General features: G+C 39.0%; 1 protein-coding gene across 2 annotated transcripts in view; it reads right to left on the bottom strand.

Moving 5' to 3' along the window:
- Positions 1-3,718: 3,718 nt before the first annotated feature.
- Positions 3,719-17,195, bottom strand: part of MED27 (mediator complex subunit 27) — a 93,816-nt gene continuing 80,339 nt past the window's right edge. For both annotated transcript variants that reach the window (XM_074923546.1, XM_074923547.1), the window contains 3 exons: positions 15,664-15,705; positions 6,777-6,854; positions 3,719-4,221 (listed from right to left, as the gene is read on the bottom strand). In XM_074923546.1, coding sequence (XP_074779647.1) covers positions 4,087-4,221; positions 6,777-6,854; positions 15,664-15,705 — 255 coding nt within the window. In that variant the 3' untranslated portion in view covers positions 3,719-4,086. The remainder of the gene's footprint in view (positions 4,222-6,776; positions 6,855-15,663; positions 15,706-17,195) is intronic.

Below are 17,195 nucleotides of genomic sequence, written 5' to 3'. Positions count from 1 at the left end.
GCCCGGTACCCAGAGCCCAAGTGCTGTAGGTATGGCCAGGGGCACTGGACTGCGCAGTGGGCTTCCTCTCTTCTCCGTAAATTTAAGGCTGTTGCGAGAGATCAAAGAGAAAAGGCAAGTATCCTGAATCTTCTCTACGCCCTTCTCCAAAAGCTTGGGCAGGAATCAGTCTGGCTTTGAAACAAGGGACTGTACCTAGCACTTCCCACACTCTCTTATTACATTTTCTGGGTTAATATTTTAATGTGGATTGCTCTCAGTGGTGCATAGCTCCCAATTAACCTAGGGACTAATTCAAAAAATGTATTTGTTTCCAAGTAGACATTAAAAACTTCATAAGACGGTAACAAATATACAAGAAAGGGAAGAGAACTAAAAGGCTTTGGTTAGAAAATTAAAGTTGTTTGCCATGGCTTGATGGCTTAATCAGTCGATCAATATTGTTCACAGGGCAGGCAGGGAGGGAGCCATGAGCAGTGATGAAAAATGCATGAGGGGACAAGGGAGACCTGGGAGTAGAAAATTAAAAAGTCAGCCTGTTACATTTGTCCAATATTGGCAGAGAAATTAAAGTGGTTTGGGGAGGGGTGCTGGGAGGGAAGACGGGAGCCAGCTGCAATATGCACTGCATATCTGCTGCGGGTTCCCTTCACGAGAGAAACTTTCACATTAATTAAGTTGCTTTCTTAGCAAAAAGATGGATTTTGTAACCTTTAGCACTCGCAAGCGCCACAAGCACAGTAGGTGGGGTTTGCACATGGGAAAATAAAATGGGATTTCTTCACATCAGGGATGCAATAGGAGACTGCCTGTTCTGATTAGGGTAAGTGACACCAAGATGATCCCGACCAGGGCGAGGCAATGCACTTTTTCTGCAGTATTAGGTGAGATTCATATATCATTGTGCTATAAACAACAATGCTGGAATGATGCAGCTCTGTAACACACACAGCCCCAGCCACTAAAAGCAGCATTGTTGTTTCTGCATCTGGAGTAGTTTCCTTTTCTCTCTCTCAAATCTGGCTGCTGGCTGATTCTGCAGTGGCGCTTGCCTTGCAAAAATAAGTATCAGGAGAAATGCAGTTCTCAAAGATGCTCTGGAAGAGGTGAGAGCCAGCCACTCTTCAGGGATCACAGTCCTTGCTGTTTGCCTTAAAAGATCTGAGCGGTTTAAAAAGCTGCAACAAACTCCAACAATTAAAAAAAAAAAAAAAAAAAAAAGCAAGGTTGCTCATCAATTAAAACCGCTTTTTGCCACCCATCCCTTTTAACTAAGGGTAAAAAATTGTACTGTCCAGTATCTAAGCTACAAGCTGAGGAAGAACACCAAAGTGCTGTATGGTGAGAATGGCTTTTTAATGATAAGTGATGCCCAGTTTCTGTTCCTCACGCTCAGAACTCAGAGCAAGCTTCTGCTTGCCGTGGAAATCCACATCTCAGCAATAATCAGGCACCGGCCACCCAGCATTCAGACTCCCAGCACAATAAAGCACATGCTGCTTCCAAACTGCTGAAATTTATAAGCTTTAGAAGAATTTAGACAGTTGAATTCCATCCCCAAAATGGAAATATTCCAACCTCTTGCACTTAAAGATTTGCTGGGATGGAAATCACTGCTTCTCCCGGGGCCTCTACGAGGGGAGCAGACTCCCTCCTACTGCAGTTTTCAGGGGGAATGTACGTGACAAACAGGTTTGCGTTACACTTCTGTAAGACAATTATTTTTTTACTGAGGTACCTACAGTGAATTTTATGACTCCCCATCAGGCTCGCCAATTACAGGTTTAAAATTTCTGGCTCAATTAACACACAGACTGGCTGATGCTGTTTTCTGCAACTAATTATCTCCAAGTGCCAAGACATGATTCCACACATAATACTTCTGTGAACTTCAGGATTTGCTTTCTACACCATTATTTAAGTATAAACAGAATGGAGCAGACAGCAGTGCCTAAAGCAGGCTAGATACCATATTATGACCTTTTTATTAATACAAAAAAAATGCTTACACTATCAGAAACCCAGGCCTTCTAATTAGTACAGTAACGGGACAGATAGCAGGGCCGTTTATTTACAAGGCTCGCTCTCATCTAAGATGCACACATTGTTCTGTCTTGGGTGATCTTTGTACTGAGAAGGCTACCTGGGTCAACTAACAGCACGAAGAGTTTTCATTAGGTAGTTCAACTGCAGCTGGATTTGAAGTAGCCATTATCCCTCTGCTACAGCAATGTTTCTGTTTGGTGATTGGGAATAATAAAAAAGTTGGGAAAAAAAAAAAAAAAGAATCAGATCTCACTTACCAACACCCTCACACAAATATACACTCATTCTTCATACACAGTGTTGTGCCTCCAAAGGAAGTCATAAACGCGTTATTTTCTTTCAAGTTTCTCTCTCTTTCATATGAGCTGGCCTTGCATGGGTTTCTGTACCTAGAAAGCTGAAATTCCCACATCACACGCTGTCCTCGCAGGAAGAAGCTGTGTCTTCGGGAACTCAGTCCTTTATGTTACCAGCAAACACAGTTAATTTAGTACCACACGAGTACAGGGCGATACTCAAGTTTCTTCATTTTTCAGTTTCCACAGCTATGAAACGGGCTGTTTCGTAAATACTGTGGGTTCAAACTAAATTAAACAAGTGCCTCAAAATCTCTGATCACCTTATTTCAATTGGTTGCTAAAAAAAAGGGTCCCTTCCCTTCCTGCTTTGTTCTTGTGTCCCCCCCACTCCCTTCATTTTATTAAACTTGACAACTTTGCTCAACATTCCTTGCTGAAAACCAAACCAAACTTTGCCATCATCAAAACTTCCGAGAGGGATATCTTTTTTTCTGCAACAGCAGCTTTTCGCACAGGCAGAAGGAACCTCAAAATTAGTCTGCAGCACTACAACTTAACGTCGATTTATCTGAAAACTGAGTGACAAAGCGTCTCCAGACCTCCCCTTACCAGCTCCAAGTAGCAAGCTTGTTACTGAAGCCTTTGTGGCTTGTAAAGGTAACACGGGTGTGCTAGTGGGAATGAGAGTAGAATTAATCACATTGGCTATCAGGAGATGACAGATGAAACGTACAGTCCTCTAGAAAATACCCAAGACGACACTTAACCCACTACAGCCCCAGGCCAGTGAGCATTCGGCTGGACAGGACCAGGGTCCTTCCTGGGTAGAGGAAAAACGGCTGAGGCTTTTAGGAGCTGAACACTCCCATCCATTCTAAGGGCAACAATTACTGGGAGGGATCTTACTCTGCGCTGGCATGTTGCATGTAAATTTTAAAACACTTAGGAAACATGCTGTATCTGTCTGCGCTGCAGAAGCTGTGCTTTAGGGCTGAATTATTTTACTACTTTCAGTTTTAATACATTATGAATTATACAGTCACTGCTCATCACACATTTTCTAACCACTTAATACATGCAGATTTCGCTAACATTTTCATTACAATTTTAGTACAGGGAAACATCTGTTTCCCCCCTGCCTTAGAAAGTACATTGCATCTTCCAAGCTGCCACAAGCCTTTGAAATTCCATGTTTAATCAGCACCATAGACTCTTCCACAAAAAACCCCAGTACTCAGATAAGCAGTGTTGCAAAAACACCCCCCCATCATATCAGCATGCATGTTCAAATGTTTCCAGTTTTTCTAAAGAAAAGAGCAGCACTGAAAAACCCAAGGATTTTGTTGATCAAATAATGAAATGAATAGCACAAGTTTTGGAATACAAAATTTATTTCAAGCTTACAAAAGTCTTGCAAATTCTGTCACAAAACACAAACTGTACAGAGATATTTTCATTAAGGTTTAGAATAATGATTATTACTGTCAGGTCTCCCCAGACACATAATTTCAGCTCAGAAACATCAAGCGATCACACACAGCTTCTTACCATCTTCTTCAAAATACATTAGTCTCACATGGGCCTTGCAGACCCGATGGCTTTTTAAGAGTCAAATGTATTAGTGCGACCTCACTACTTAGTGCAGGATGAAAGGTTCAGAAATGGAACCACCTATTAAACTATCAGCTCTCTTCCAAGCCCGACAGATTGTTCCCTCCTCGTGTTATCAACAGCTGGGCTACTATTGCCTGCAAGTGTCATGAAAAGCTTCAAGTGTTCGGAAATCCCTCCATGTGGGTGGCAGGCCATCCTGCAGAAACTTTCCGCAGCGCTGGCATGGAGCCTGGAACAGCTTTATGTAACTTCTTAACCAGGTCTAAAAGGGAAAGGGAGAGAAATTAAGAAAACTGGATATGGATGTTCCCCTTTGTCATCATTCTTGTCAAACAGCGATAGCAAGGGCAGAGAATGTACTTTGGCGAGGCCCCAGTGAGGTATACAGTGATTTTATAAACAGAAGCATGCTGAAGATTACAAGGTCACTGTATAGCTGAATTCCCACTTTATTAATAATCTGCTTTTTTAGTCACTTAAGCAAATTTGTTAATAGAAATTCATGCACTCTGAGCAGGAGGTATTCACAGCTAGAGAATCATGATGGAAGGCGAGTATTGTAACGCTCCTCATATTTTTACTGGAGTATAATTGTTCTTGATGGGCACCATCTTCAACAGAATATTGGTTTGTCTCTTCCTATGATCATCTATCACACCCCTGCTGCAATCACACTGCAATGGTTTGAACTCTCCATAGCTGAAGACATAAGGACTTTCACAGTGAGCTAACTAACTTCCTCTCTAAATGCAATTTTAAGATCAATACTCATTGGTCATAAAAATACTGTACCATTTAAAATCTGATTACACTGATAAAAATATATATGTAAAAGGCTAGTGCTGAACAACACAGAGAAAGTTCAGGTGTTCCTAGGTAAAGTTCCTGCCTCTAAAGTGGATTGTTCCCATCGTCACACATAGCAAAGAGCATTACTTAACTCAATTCCCAACTCAAGGAGATAGACAACTAAAAAAGCACCTAGACCAGCACATTTATACTGTGAAGGATGCACATGAATCTTGTCATTTAAAGTCCTATTGAATTACATCGATAAGAGAAAATTGTTCTCTGAAGAAGAGGTCAGCTGAGTTTATTGAAACAAATCCTTCCATCTTCATCAGAGCCTTCTCTATAGCAACCGAAGCTTTGCCCGTCAATAACTCTCCTCCAAAAGAACTAGATCTTCTCTGGGTTTAGCAGTAAATATGGGGACAAGGGCAACAGAACACTACAAGTAAATTGCTGTTATTTGCTTCAGCTTGGATGGGCTTTGCTTGCACTACACAGAAATCGAATTTTCTGAACCATAATACAAAAATAGGTAAATGAAGTTAAATTGTGCACTTCAGACATCTGTTGAAAGAGAAAAAAAAAAAAAGTGTTCTTCATTCTCATCAGAAAATTAGGGCTTCACTACATCCTGTCATGTGGATTGCACAACTGACATGTGAAAGGACCAACATATTGACACTTCTGGTGTACATCTTGTTTTGCTTTGTTAAAAGTTTTAGTAGCATTTTATCAAATCAATAAGACAGATCCATGGCTTAAACAAATGTGCTACCCATGCTATTAAACATTAATTATCAGAAACATGTTGAAACATGGATTTGACCATTAAGAGTTGCTTTCACCTTTCAAAACTATTATTTTAAGATACACTCTAAGGGAAGAGACCTTTGCAAATCTCTCATCTTAGTGGCCTTTTTATTAAATAAACAAACCAGCACAGAAGGGAGTCTTTAATTTCCACTGTATAATTTCATATCAAAGACCCAATGCTACTGTAAACACCTAAAAATCGTGAACGGCAAAATTAGATGTTTGTTTTTAAAAGTCTCAGTTATGCTGCTCCAGGTGAAGGGGTAACATAATGGAAGTTAAGTGAAGGCAAAAGTCTGAAGAGCAGAGAACTCTCCCCAAAAGCCTCCTTTGGGAGACTGCAGCAGACAAAACAGCAAGAGTCTCCGCTGCCAAAATTCATCTTGGTAGAAAGAAATCTGAATTGTAAACCCTTGTTCTCACCTTCTGATTAACTGGGCTGCTTAAACACAAGCTGTATCACAAATAAAGTTCTAAATACAAGCAGAATTAAAGGTGATAAACTTAAATCTGCATATCAAGGTAGAGCAGTATTTGATTAATTTTCTTCAGTAAGAAAACAGCAGAATACTTCAATAAGCATTTCCTTGATTCCCAAAACCATCTGCTGTTGTACTGGGCGAGTACATCCAATTCCTTAGGAACAAAGTTGGGGCTGAAAGTGGATACAGCAAAATGAACTTTTCCCAATCACGTTCCTCCCTCTCATCGTTCTCCAAATAACTCTCATCAATTCCCATACTAGGCAAGCTGACAAGCGAGCTGCCTCAGCTGGAACACACTACCTGGGAGTCTTCTCTTACAGAGGAACTTCCAGTGGAGCAGACTTTCTACACACAGAACTCGAGTCCTTGACAGTATGAACAGTGTGAGAGGGTTGGACCATAGCAAAGATTTAGGTTGAGAGAGTTTTTTCTACTGTCTTTAGAGATGATCCCAGCGTAGCTCTGCAAATGGGAATTATCAAGCAAATATTGAGACCTGTGACAGAAGAACCGTATACAGCTCAGTCTTCCAACAACAATTATCCCACGGTAATGAGAATGAGCTCTTCATCCTTGGCCAGGCAGCAGATGCAAAGAATTACAGTCATTCTTGACCGTCTAGCTTATTTAAATAGGGGAAACGACAACTGCATCAGAACTGCCTAATGTCAATCACTGTAAGCATGCTGAAGTCTGTCTGGAAAAATGTATTTTCCAATACACTTACCATGAAGGATCTGACTACCACATCTGGCATCTGAGGCAGCTGGTAGTGCAATAGCGCAGTGGTCGCGTGATCTGTCACCTGTATCAGACAAAAGGAGAATATATACTTATTCATCCTCTATTTCAGACCAAGCAGTGTTAATCGGCAAGAAAACAGTATAAATTCCATGGGAAAGTAACAATCCAAGGATTACATGACTGTGATAATATTCTCAAAGTAATTTTGGGTACTTTTTGACAGCTAGCTTCCATTCCCTCTGCCAACTTCATCCAACAATCAGCTGAAGCAATCATGATAAATAACTTTGTAAGTATATAGTAAAATCAAACACAACTTTGGAAGTTCATAAACATGATAAAAGCTAATAGTGTTGGTAAAAGAATCTGGATTGGTAGCTAATGTGAGCCAAGTATGAGGAAGGTGTCCAGCTCTATGCTGCATGGAACAATACAAAACTAACAGGCTCCGCTTCCCACTTTGGGCTACTGACCCAGCTGTAAAAAGGGAAAAAAAAAAAAAAATCTTCTGTACCATATAAAACAAAAGCATCCATAAGCAAATAATTTGCCCAAGTTTCAAATGTCTACAGCATAAGAGCAGAATCTTGGCTTCTGTGATGGAAATCCCATGTATTCTGCGAAATCATAAACAAGCAAAGTCATTAAACAAATCAGGTCAGAGGAAAGTGCTTCAGTTTTCTATGATGATTTGCTCAACAAAAGAAAAAAACATTGTCAACAACCTAGCTAAATTAAATAGTTCTGGAAGACTAATCTATAAGAACAGAAGTTAGGACTTAAAAAAAAAAAAAATCCCGAAGTTTTGGATTTGGTTTTAGTGAAAAAAAGAAAAAAAAAGAACCCCAAAGCATATCCAATAGGATCAATTTACCCTATCCAATAGGATAAAATACTGTGAATTTAAACTGCACTTTTACAGAAGAAGGAGTACAGTCTCTCCATTTTTAAATGGGGAAACTCAAAACATTTAACTGTGAAAAGTCCTATTTCAGGTTGCTTATGTCGAACAAACAGGAACTGAGCTCTCAGTTTCATTTCCTCTGAAACCAGGAATCAATTAATATGGTTATGGTTTATAAATACTTGCATTAGTAATTCCTGATAGAAACCTTTTTAATTTCCCAGACAGAGCCCTAACAGTATCTTACATCTGGGAATTACAGCTAGACAGAATACATATAAAATATATATTATAACAACAGGAATAATTAAATAAATAAATTTTTTAAAATCAGGAAAACCAACCAATGCTTTTACGGTGGTTTGTTTTGTCTTGTTGTTGGTTTTGGGGGTTTCTTGGGTTTTTTTGGTTTGGTTTGTTGGTGTGTTTTTTTTTTTTCTTTAATTCACTACCATTTTGAAATTATTCTGGAAGGGGGCAGTTTCTGACAGCTATGATACAATTCACTAACAGTATGCAGCCTGTCAGCTTCCCAAGCTATTAGTACAGTCAACACCTTGCTGCTGTTCTAGGTTTAATACAGAAATTCTTGGCAAAATTCTTTGGGTTGGACTATTAAAGAACTCAAGACAACAAAACCATGAAAGCTTTTTCACATCTTGTAACTTGTAAATCTATTAACAGTCCTTACCAGTCATATCAAAGCATCCAACAAACTACAAGATTGTCTAGTTAGTGATAAAATTGTATTTTCTAGTTTTAACATGGAGAAGTAGTGCTTTTCTCAAGGCTTGTCTATATACTATAGTAAATTTTGAGTAAGATAAAGTGTGAACTGAAATTACAATTGCTATTCCCAGCTAACTCCACTTGTTCCTAATTCGTATTTAGCCTAATTCAGCAATATGAATTGTGCTGAAGCACTCAGACTTTCACTGGAGAAAGAGGCTCATGCTTGAAGCTATTCAGGGAGGTGAATCTGTAAAAGATATATTCCTGAATAAACCCATGTATAGACAGGCTCTAATTCACACCATACAAACTTCCTCCGCAGAACACTACATCAAATCAGTCTGTCCTACACTGAATCCAGTTTTAAGTTACACTACAATTTTAGAAACAGATTCTGCTCCCCATCATTTGGGCACAACTAACTCCAAAAGCAGCTCCATTCAGCAGGAATAAGGACATGTGATTCTGACGTTTGGAAGGAAAAACTTTTGGGACCATGCACATCCTGGTGAGTTTGCAAAAATATCCACAAAATGGACCTCAGCCTGCTTAAGCCATTTATATGTTACCATATAAAAAAATATAATATTAGAAAGAACAGGATTAACATTGCATTAATAGCACAGCATAACTCAAATCAGTCATTTCTTTTAAACACATCTCATGTAGAGTTCAGAAATGACTATAATCCAAGCCCTACCAGCTATGTGAATTTTTTTCTTTTAAGATGGTTCTTTTATAGGATAGTACCAGACATGTCAAAGAATAGAAAGTTCTGAAGATATTTATGAGCAGCCGCTTGCCTTCTGCTGTATTCCTACTTCTAACAAACGTGTGGTGTTTTTTTTTTTTTTTTCCTGAACAACAAAGTTGTTTTCTCCTGGCACTGAAGAAAGTTGCTTAAAAAAATACTGCTATTAACAAATTTAAATTGACTGGCCACTTTGACAAAGTTGCACATATGCTGTTCCTATTGTAATGTAAAGCTAATGAGATTCCACAGGGAGATAAAAGCCATCCCAGCACTGCTAGAACACTAATAATGTTTCCCGAACAAAAAAGGAAGCAATTTCTACCATAAGCAAGTGTTGATAAAGTGCTTCTAAAAAAGATCAAAGTGGGTGTCAAATCTGAGGAAGAGGAGTAGGGAAATAACACCCCTTCCCAGGCCCCCAATCCAGAAAAGAACACTTCAAACAGCAAAGAGCTGGGCAAATCATAAACTGGCCAGTGCCCGGGAGCAAAGGAAGAATTAAATCCCCACAAGATAACAGAGATGATGAGGGAAAGCACAAACTAGCCAAGATTTTAAAAGGGAGGGGGGGAGAAAAAAAAAGAGGGAGGAAAAAAAGAAAAAAAAAAGATCAATACCTAACTTTACTAATGGCAATACGATTTCACACCAAGCAAAGCAAAACAAACTGCATATGCTCCAGCTCACTTAAGGGACACACTTTTTCTTCCAGCCAAGTTGGAATCACTAACTAATTTATTCTGGGTGCAGGATGACATTTTGTACATTTCAGGGTTTTATTTTATTAACTTCACTTTTATTGCTCTATCTTACCTACTGCTAAGTTATCGTTCACTTTCTAATTTCTCTACCTCTTTTTATATGAGAACATATTCAGAAGAGCACACATTGATTGGGCTAGCTGTTGCTCTGGATCTTGAAATAGATTTTCAAGAGATCTTGCAGAGAAACTCAATATTTCACAATTCATATATTGAAAAGCACTTGGAATTTCTGTCTGAAAAAAAGGCAAGACAAAGCAATCTCTTGAAGCACAATTCCGCTAAATAAAATAGCTATTGTTTAACTAAGCACTTTGAGACAGAGCAAAACAGACTTCAGTTACATGGAAAAAAAAAAAAAATTCTGGCAAAGAGACTCAATTTGAACAAGAAAACTTCCCTTCCTGTTAACAGTTAATTATATTGCCCAAGTTGTTTGGGTTTTTTTCCTCATTTTCACTTCCAAATTCAAGTTGACTATAACCATGTACTACTTAAATGCATCTCTGCTCCCTTGTCTCGGGCACTGTATACATCAGGAATACAAAACAGACTGATACTGGATCAAACCTAATCTTCACCACGACTTTGTGCAAATTAAATCCCACGTATTTGTCACTCTTGGCAAACAACCAGGCCCCAGCAAGCGAGCAGGGCTGTCTGGGTACTGGCCCACTGTGAGAAAACTACCTGCTGAGCCCCCACCGCTGCTCCGCGCCTGAGTGGGGAGACACGGGCTCCTGACTTCCCTCTCACAGCCGACTGCTCAGCTTGTCTGCTCGGTAAAGTTATAAATAGCTCATGAGACCAACACCCAGAGATGAGGAGAAAACAAAATCCCTGTTATTTGTCTCAACTGAGCCAACATCAGTCACTTCTAGAGTATTTCTTTACCCGCTTGATAGTGCTGCTCTGCTGAAATGTGCTTTCCAAAGGTGACACACCCAAAAAATGGCATTATTGGGCCTTAATGACACTTGTTAGCCATAGAGCATTCCCCAAACTGAAAATTCATTAAAAAAAAAAAGGCATTGTACAATTCACAGGTTGAGAAAGCTGAACAAGTGCTTCCTCTAGCTGAAATAAGAAGCACCAAAGACGTGTGGTATAGTTCCACCACAGATTAGGTATGTTCCATAGATGTATGAAGCTATACCTCACATAAAAACTAAAACATAAAAACACAAACATCACACAACTGCATTATAGAAGCTGTCTCTCTCTTCTAGTATTTTATCTCACTGACAGTAAATATACTTTTCAAAAGTAGGTACAAAACTTCCTTTAAGAGTCATAACTTTCCTTGCCACTTACTTATTGGTTTATTCCCTCAAGTATGGCACTGACAACTCCATCTAATATAAAGGGATTCTCTAAATCCCCTGAAAGTTTTTTAATTTTTTTTTGAACCCTGCTAAGTTCATGGCCTTAACAGTAGGCTGTAGCAATGAGTTCTGAAGGATGATCACAGCACTGAAAGGAAAAAAAGGAAGTTATTTTATTAGTGTTTAGACCTCTTACAGCATGGAAAACTGCATGAGTGCCTTTGTTCATTTCCAAGGATTCCCATTACTCAATCTTCTCTCCAGGACCACGTCTGAGTCTCTCTGGAGGGAACCTGGTGCACAGAAGCTGGTGCCCAAGAGGCGCTCGGAAGGATGATAAATGGTGCCTCTATGAACAGGCACCGATGGAACTCCACAGAAACCCTTTACACATCCTTCCCCACTCCCAGTTTAGTAAAGCACTACCAGACTTCTCTGAAGTGTAGAATTTATCACTTGTTTTCAGAGCTCACAGTGTTTAAGTTTTTATTTCACTTGTTCTGCTTACTTGGACTGGGTCACTGAGATTTTATTTCATGTAAGGAGGTCTTTGAACAGAGGCAAGTACTGATCGTGCACAGGAGCAATCATGCAGGTGACCCTGGAACAGTCCATCTCCTCTCCTTGAACAGAGATCATCAATAGCCCAATATCTGTCTCATGCATGCATTCATCCTGCATGTGATTTTATTCTGAGATTACTGACAAGAATACATCTTCATACATTACAATACTTATGTGCCCTTGTGGTGGTGAAAATTGTGCTCCCGAGTCCCATCGCTTTGGGATCACACAGCCCACACACAGCTGGATAGGCACAAACAGCTTCTCAAACTTTAGGTTAAAATGTGCCTTGGGAAGAAGCATATCAAGCCCAAACAAAAACAGTTTGTGGCATGCTCAGAGAGAACATTTTGGTGAAAACACAAATGGGACTCTGAGACCAGAACGAAATACATGGGTTTAAAGCCTACGCATGACTTAAAACAGCCAAGCTGATCATATTACACAGCAAAACCAGCTAATGCTGCTCTTAACTGAGCAGCTTAGTAAATGAAACAGTTAATATTTGACTCCATCTCCCATTTCGATCCATTCATAGCAGTTCCACTATTCTATATTTCTGCCTCTTTTTTGAATGCAAAGTTATGAATATTGCACCATTCTCTACAATACATTTTTTTTTAATCTTCTGCACAATGACCTGGAATTATGCAACCCTCAAGCACACTCTTCTTCCCACCAAGATTTAAGCCCCACAGTATTTCCTTATTTTCTGTTTTGTTCCTCCTCTTGCACTAGCGGATCAAAAGATGCAAGGTGTTAAGATAAGGAGGTTTGAGATCAAAACAGTTGCCGCTCCTGTGGAGTTTAAATGTCAGACCAACATGGAAGTCTGAAAAACCTTTTCTTCACTCCTTGTGCTTTTGCCCTTTCAGTCTTCCCTCTCATATTTCCCAGCTCCATTCTCTGAATCTAACCCTGCTGGTGGATTCAATGCCTATAAAGCTTATTCACCCCAGGACCAGATTCAAGAAGTCTCCAGGGAACTCAGAAAATGACTGTACACTTTAACAGTAATGGGCCCTCCGGGAGCCGTCCCCATCAAATTATACACACGTGGGTATCCTGCCTAATAAGAAGGAGAGAGAAAAGGCTTGCTGACACAGCCAGCATTTGCAAACAAAAAGTCAGGACAAATTTAGCTTTGTTTGACAGGGTTGGATTGAAGATCAGAGGTCTCTGGTCCTTAACCTAGAGAGTCATGCTGCAACCCTGTGAGAATTTGACAGGCCTGCAGCTACCATTGGCAGGTATCTTGTGAGCTCCAGATGTTGTTATATTATCATTGAAGACAAGAGTCGGAGAACTTGGTCCAGCCTTTAAAGAGAAACAGCCCTGCCCTTCAGAGGGATGACTGATTTTACAGAGTTAAGGGCAGTAGAGCTGAAAGGGCTACCCAGCCTCCTTGGCGGGAGCAGTTCCTCATCTGTATTTTTCCTTCTCAGCACAGTACTTCCACATCACATTACTGGTGACTGCCATGAGAAACACATTTCAAAAAATATTCAGACATGCTCCGACACATTTACTGATTATTTTTTTAATGGCATAAAAACTTTTGTTCTGAAGATCCCGCAGTACAGATCCTACACTAGTAACAGAGTATAATAGTTTAACACTATTTTATCTATTTCCTTCATTTTGCTACTGCTAAATCACTAGTCCTGGGTATTATAAATGGACACAAGTGCAGTTTCCGATAATAAAAAGAAAACCAAAAGAACAAAGAGAAAACCAAGCACAGTGCCACAGACAGAAAACTTACTACACTGAACTACAGCATTTTCTATCATCTGGTTAAAAACTTGACTTAGGTCCTAGCCTTAACTTCTTTAACCATCAGCTCAAGAGTACAGAAGCTACTGATTGCAAAGTACTATCATCTTGCATTTTATCACATTTTTCACACAAGAATCTGAGACCACTATGTAACCAATTCAGCAACAGCTCCGGGGAAGTCAGAAGTATTGCCCCAGCCTAAGGGATGCAGAAAACTGATCCAAAGGGAGGCTGAGTTGCCCAAGACAAGACAGTGACAGAGCTGGGAACAAAACGTATAAGACTACTATTAAAAAAACCTGCAGACAGCTGTTCAACTGGTAACAGGCCACCTCTTCTCCTGCAGTCTTTTATTTGTTTGCTTTTTGTGGTGTTTATTTTGTTTGTTTGCTTGTGGTTTTTTGTAAATATCAATACATTTGCTATTATTTACCAAGAGAGAACTGGACAACAGGAATTCAATATTCAGGTTGTATCATATTATTTTAGAGAATTAGAATGAGAACAAAGATTCTTATTTATCCATAACACAGGCACCCAGGCAGCAGTAAGAAGGGCACTTCCCATTTCCTCACTGACCTCTTGCACTTTTGGTCTGAAGGCCATCACCTGGACCTGAAGAAAAATTTATTTATGCTCCCCACGTCCTTAACTTGGACCCCTAAGCAAACCTGTACATTTACTGTTACCTTGTATATAGGCAATTAAAATTACATAATGAAACCCTCAAGATTGGTTATCATTTAGCACAAATGATGGCAATATGATTTAACCCTTCCAAGTTATTCTAAACCAAAACATCCAGAAAGACAATCTTATGCCCAAATAAGCTTACAAAACGAACACACAGGGGGAAATTGAGATGATGCACTTAACTACAGAACCTTAAATGTACTCCATTGCAAAAGTTACTGAAAAGCACAGTGATAAGCAAGTTACTAAGAACTACGTTACTTCCTGCTATATTACCCTACTTGACACTAAATATTTTTAAGGAGTGAGGGAAAAAAAAGAAAGAATAATTAGTCCACTAATCTCTGAGGTAAAGAATTAACTGCAGAAAAATCTTGCTTTAATGCTAAGCAGAGAGGGAGAGCAAATAACCTCCCCAAAAGCTGTCCTTTGATCTCTAGCAGGTTGATATCATAGGTCAAACGTCTTTCCTTCCGACTGCATCTGAAATCTCGGAAGGAAGATACACAAATGCAGCCAATATGCCATACTTCTGACCCCTGCTTTTATGCCCTTTCGAGTCCCTGACCCCTATTTGTTACACAAACTACAAAGGTAGATGAAAGGAAGCTAGTGCACTAACTGGAGACTCAAGCTCCTTGAACTGTGGCTTGAAGGTAAGAAAACCGGAATTTACACCCAGATCAATCTGAACTTACAGCATTTTGACAAGAGGCCTTGAAAGAGAAATCTTCTCTTCCCTGCCTGGAAAATAGCAAGATACAGATCTTTCCAAAATACACTTTGAGCTTCTTAGTAGTTTTATACTTACTGCTCCCATTCTCTCATTGGTCTTTTCTTACTTTCTGAAATGATATTCATTTCAGTAAGCTACTTCTTTTGTTTACACCATCATGGGAAGAGAGTCAGGTAAAATAACATGATGGAAAAAACTTCCAAACTAATTTTGGAAAGTAATTTATTAAACTCAAGCCCTCAGGAGAGGGGGGCAGCCAAAACCAACAAAACAAAAACTAAATGAACCTGAAACAGTCCTTCCTCTCCCAAAAGATTTAAACTAAAGAGTGCTTGAAGATTCCTCATGAAATATTAAGGCTAGAGTAGTGTAATCTCTGATTTCCTATTCCAAACCATGGACTGGAACTGTGATGGGAAATAAATCCAAATCAAGTAACAGCAGAAGTGATCTCCTTTTCTACTCACAGTTTTCCATTATTAACAGATTATTGTTTGTTATTTGCAAGTTGTGATGACAAAGGAATAAATTCTGAATTCTTTTACATAAAGCCCTAGATATTTAAAATAAATTCAACATATTTCAATATGCATTATGTAGAGAGAAATGATGTAAGACTTACCTTCTGAAAAACTTGATAGTTGGATTTAGACCATATGTCAAGCTACAGTAGGAAAAAAAAAAAAAAAAGGAGTTATATATTACCACACATAAAGAAACTGCTTTATGCAGAAAAAGAAACTAAGCAGCTGTTGAAATTAAAAGAGCATGCAAACAGATCTATGGAGACATATTTCTCAGTTCACTACTTTCACCCATTGTCTTTACCTGTTGCAATCCAAGGAAGGGAATTAATGATAGATTTCCTCTGTATTGCAATGAAGAATGAACATAGTTTGTCACAATTTCAATGAAAAAAATTACATATACAAGACCTGTTGAATTAACACATTCTCATTAAAAATAGCAAAATCTTCATTTGTATGGGGTTGTGGCTGATGTATGCAAATATTCATCAGCTTCAGTCTGTTTCTAAAACGAGGGCGTTTTTACTAAGTTTATGCTTGCCTTGTGTCTGAGTAAGTGATTCAGTTACAAACGACACAAAGAACGTTTAGCTGAATTAAACCAAAGCACTGGTCTACTGGGGCTCAATAAAACATCCCTTAGGAAACGGCATTTACATTTACAGACAAAAATCACACTAGAAGAGATTTAAGGTTGTACATAACTAGACACATCCATGACTTAAATTTGTACTCAACTATATACAAACTAGAAGAACAAAATTTAAATAAGTTTTATTAGTGTCATGGTTTAACCCCAGCCAGCAATTAAGTACCACACAGCCACTCATTTCCTCCTCTCCCCCCTCCCTATGGGATGGGGAGGAAAATTTAAAAAAAAAAAAAAAAAAAAGTAAAACTCATGGGTTAAGAACAATTTAATAACTAAAGTGTAATAAAATATAATAATAGTAAGGAAAATTGATACAATAAAAAAAGATAGAAACCCAAGAAGAGACAAGTGATGCACAAGGCAATTGCTCACCACTCACTGATTGATGCCCGAGCAGTGATCTGCCCCTCCCGGCCAACTCCCCCCAGTTTATATACTGAGCATGATGCTCTATGGTATCTATAAGGCCCACCAGTACCCTCATGTACCAGGACAATTAGCCCTGGAAACCAAAAGGTAAGGCTGCCCTTGTTAAACAACCAAACAGCTCACGTTAAACAATTTCAACTGACGTGCTAATGCTCTTTTAGCCCAGCCAGGTGGAATATCTTGTACTCTTGTCAAGGAAAAGCAGCAGGGAAAAACAAGAGGAACTTCCATCAATCTAAGACTTGCAAATCACTTTTTTTTTTTTTTTTTCCCCCACAGATCCTACTGTACTCAACAATTCCATATACACAAAACTTGTCACAGGAAAGGTGTTTGATACAGCATTAACCTCAGGAATCTTAGTCTAGACAGAAGAAACATTTGAGTGAATTTACGAAGCAGTGCTTCGTAACATGGTTGGACACACGTCTTCTCACAATGGGGGTTTATCTGCTTTACTGTAAGATACAGCTAATTATTTTAATTCCGTCTTATGTGTCCATAAGTCCTAGCTGAAATTACAAATCTTTTAAGATGCACAAAAAG

The sequence above is a fragment of the Athene noctua genome, chromosome 20 (assembly GCF_965140245.1).
Source record: "Athene noctua chromosome 20, bAthNoc1.hap1.1, whole genome shotgun sequence".
NCBI classification, from domain to species: Eukaryota; Metazoa; Chordata; class Aves; order Strigiformes; family Strigidae; genus Athene; species Athene noctua.
This window is presented reverse-complemented; position numbering and strand designations above follow the sequence as displayed.